This window comes from Aegilops tauschii, chromosome 7 (genome assembly GCF_002575655.3).
Source record: "Aegilops tauschii subsp. strangulata cultivar AL8/78 chromosome 7, Aet v6.0, whole genome shotgun sequence".
NCBI classification, from domain to species: Eukaryota; Viridiplantae; Streptophyta; class Magnoliopsida; order Poales; family Poaceae; genus Aegilops; species Aegilops tauschii.
Window position 1 is genome coordinate 243,801,772 of NC_053041.3, and position 4,105 is coordinate 243,805,876.

Sequence of the window (4,105 nt, forward strand, 5' to 3'; positions counted from 1 at the left end):
CTCCACCCGCCCGGCCCTGCGCGCATGTCGGGAGACGCCGGGATGGTGGCCTCGAAGAGCAGGTACGCCTCTCACTCGTGCAGCGAGCGGCGACCGAAGCCGTTGGCCGCCGCCCCATCGCCGGGGATTCGCTCGCACATCGTCGCGGCTGGGCTTGGGGAGAGAGGGGAGGAACGTCGGCGGCGGCTGCGCACGGGGAAAGAGAGGCAGAGCACGGCAGGGTGTGGCCAGAGGCGAGGGCGAGGCGTTGCTTTTATAGCGGTCGGGCCGATTTTTTGGCGCCAGCGGAAAAAATCGTCGGGGAGGAGGGGGGAGGGGGGCGTGTTGGCGTGGGTGAAGATGCTCTAAGTCTTGGCCCAAATCCTTCGCGAACGGCCCGTTTACCCAGCGATCCAGCCCGTCCACCCATCACGAGGTTTGAGGCGGCGACACCGGCACACGTACGAGAGCTCAACTGCGCACAGGCGAAGAAGACGGCGCGACTGTCCTCCTGCTTACCAACCCGTGGTCCTGGCGCCGTCACCGTTCTAGTCCTCCGGCGACGCGCCGTTCACTGCTGGCTAGCGGCGCCGGCGCCACCTCGCCGTGGCAATCCGCCTGGTAATTGCCGGTTTCCGCCCTCGAGTTAGTTTACCTTCACTCAGGCGTATAGAGATTAATTACCGCGAGTCCGGTAGGGTTTAACGAAAGCAGTAGATCGAGGTGCTTGATCAGCTCTTAATTTCTATGGCAAGCAAGATCGACATTCAAATACCCACCTTTGCATCTCCTACTAATTTGATGGAGAAAAAAATCCTTGACCTATTTCAGAGGTGTCACATATATACACACTTATTAAACATCAAAGATTTCTGAGGACCTAGATGATATTTTTCATAGTTTAAGGACCTACATGACACCTTTAAAATAGTTTAAGGACCTAGGATGCACTTCACTCCATTCAACAGCTGCCATTTTACAGCAGTACTAAAGTCAGACATCCTATTCCTAAAAGAACAGTCAGACATCCTAAATTTTGGCCAACAATACATTTAAAAATATTTGGATTGGATACTTGGATATATATGTATATGTATTTTTTTCTTCAAAAGTATTTTCTCAGCATATGCCTGCAATGTTTATTGGACTTTATAAATATATGTTAAAAATTAGTGGTCAAACTGCATTGTGTTTTTGGAGTAAGTTTCTGTGTTATAAATATATGTTGCAACGTGGAAAATATCTTCCACGCGGAATAGTAAACTTTGCAAAAGTTACATTTAAACTTTTTGGAACTTTGTGACGAGACACGTTGCCACATGGCATCCTCACACTGGATTGAATTTTCCCAATCATGTATCTTTACGCTTGAACCGAGTAACTTGATAAAAGTGTACTTTGATGGGTGTGATATTTGTAAAGCGAGTGAATCAAAGTTGCCAGACTTTGATTGATCCTTTGGCATAGCACAGAACAATTTGCTTGCATGTTTGGGTTTGGTTAGCATATTCTTTTCCGTTCCATCACTTCCGGTTTCAATTCCCTCAGGCTTCAGATTCACAAATTCCCACAGCCCTTAATCTGCATCATTGGAAAAAGTAGGCATTAGAGAAAATCTTCGGCACTATTATTCCAACTCAGACACCTTAATCTACAGCATAACGTTCCATAAACCTCCACAAACACAGAGCAACAACAACAGAAGAAAGATTAGGTGTGCCACCAGGTGCACTATATATATAGTAGTGCTACTCGTGTTAGAACCACACCTTGCCATACAAACATGGCGCTCTTCTCTGATGATGATGCGTCCCAATATCAAATTAGGAGCAGCAAAAATATGACCTATAAGGTGAGAGGGGACATGAAGAAGCTCCTCCCAGTCACCACCTTCTTCCTCGGCGCGGCGTTGACAGCGGCGTTGGTCTTCCTCAATGCTACACTGGATGTGAACTGGCGGCCCTCCGCCCTGGCCTCATGGGGCACTGGTACTCAGCCAGCCTCCAACCCCAAGGTCAGTGATGCCTCTCCTTCTTGTTCTTGTTGAATACTTTTGCTTCCATTTTTCCACCCTCATTGTTTACCTTCGATTTTCTAAAAATACTGATAGTTTGATCTTGCAAGAAAAAAGAAGAGCAAACTTGCGAGCTAATTTTGACTGCAGGAAACATATAGTGTAATCATGTTGTATTGTCCTTAGTTTTTTATTTCCAGTAATGCATCAGTAAGGTAGAAATAAAATTTGATCATGCGCATTACTGCAATTTTGTTGAGCAATGCTAATTGAGTAACCATGTGGTATGAATGAAGACTAGAGAGTATCCTTTTTTTTTGGAAACAAAAGTGTCAACAAAATTTGAACAGAAGAGAAAACTACAGTGATGATTTCTGCCTTATTAACCAGAGCTGAAAATGCACTTCCTTTTTCGCCTGCTCAGTTACAAGATACTCCTGAAGTCCTGATACAGTTACATGGTCAAATTTGGCTATGTCCATTGCTGTAGGAGTGTAGAAGCGCATCTATTGACTCCCTTGATTTTCTCCTAGATTCCCAGCTATATCTGCACTCTGTGAATCCATGTCCAATGTAATACCTCATATACCTATTTGGCGGTAATGGAGCTTAAAATGTTATTTCTAAAACAGTTTTGCTAAAACTAAACAACTGCATGGTGATGCTAATTTTCCAAGACTGCCTTCAGATAGGGCTTGTAATATTCGGATCCCAAAGCCTTAAAGCTCAAACTGACCTGCAGAGGCAACGAATATGCGCCTAATATCCAAGAAGGCTTGTGACAAAATGATTTCGATGACCAGATAACAGATTTTGCATGAACTTTTAAGCTAAAATTCCAATGATGACTAGACCGTCTGTTTCTGGATTATTCAAGTCAAAATCATGAACTATCATTTCATTTGCAGCATCTAAGTTACTTCCCTGTGCAGACGAAAGCATTGACAGAACTGGCAGAGGTGCTGAAGAACGCATCCATGGAGGACGGCACGGTGATCATGACGTCAATCAACCAGGCGTACGCTGCTCCAGGGTCCCTCCTGGACCTCTTCCTGGAGAGCTTCCGGGTGGGCGAGGGCACTGCACACCTGCTGGACCACGTCCTGATCGTGGCCGTCGACCCCGGCGCGCTCCGGCGGTGCCGGTCGGTGCACCGGCACTGCTACCTCCTCCGTCGCTCCCCGGGCGCCGTGGACTACAGCGGCGAGAAGCACTTCATGACCAAGGACTACCTCGACATGATGTGGGGCAGGAACCGGTTCCAGCAGACCATCCTCGAGCTCGGCTTCAACTTCCTCTTCACGGTGCGTGAGCGCACCACCGTCCATGTCTACGGACCGCCGGTGCAATCCACTAACCATGTACTAGGTGTTTGGTGTTTCAGGACATCGACATCATGTGGTTCCGGAACCCGCTGCGGCACATCGCCATCACGTCGGACGTGGCGATCGCGAGCGACTTCTTCAACGGGGACCCGGAGAGCATGGGGAACCGGCCCAACGGCGGGTTCCTGTACGTGCGGTCGGCGAACCGGACGGTGGAGTTCTACCGGCGGTGGCGGCGCGCGCGGCGCAGGTTCCCGGCGGGGACCAACGAGCAGGAGATCCTGGGGCGGGCGCAGGGGGAGCTGAGCCGGCGCTCCGGCGTGCGGATGCAGTTCCTGGACACGGCGCACTGCGGGGGCTTCTGCCAGCTGAGCGGCGACATGGGCAGGGTGTGCACGCTGCACGCCAACTGCTGCACCGGCCTCGCTAACAAGGTGCACGACCTCAGGAACGTGCTCAGGGACTGGAGGAACTACACGGCGGCGCCGCCCGAGGACCGGCGCGTGGGAGGCTTCCAATGGACCAGGCCCGGCAGGTGCATCCGCTGACGGAGCTGGCGCCGCATCCGCGGCTGCCGGAATGATTCATCGAATTACACGACGTGTCCTTGTTCTTGTTTCTGCGTGGCAGTGGCCACCCGAGTTTAGATTGATGTTGTAGGAGTTCGCTGCATGTTTGGTGTATTTTGCAACGTCGGATTTACTACGTAGTAGTACGTGTTTACTGATAGGCGAATGTAAGAAAAATGTTATAACGACTGTACCGTGCTCGATTAAATTATCAGTAA

At 49.8% G+C, this 4,105-nt stretch overlaps 1 protein-coding gene across 1 annotated transcript; it reads left to right on the top strand.

Annotated features, from left to right (window-relative positions):
• The first annotated feature begins 1,736 nt into the window (after positions 1-1,736).
• LOC109768553 (uncharacterized protein At4g15970) lies at positions 1,737-4,105 on the top strand. The gene is made up of 3 exons (XM_020327289.3): positions 1,737-1,993; positions 2,926-3,297; positions 3,378-4,105. The coding sequence occupies exons 1-3, from the start codon at positions 1,763-1,765 to the stop codon at positions 3,864-3,866; spliced, it is 1,092 nt and encodes a 363-aa protein (XP_020182878.1). The 5' UTR covers positions 1,737-1,762; the 3' UTR covers positions 3,867-4,105.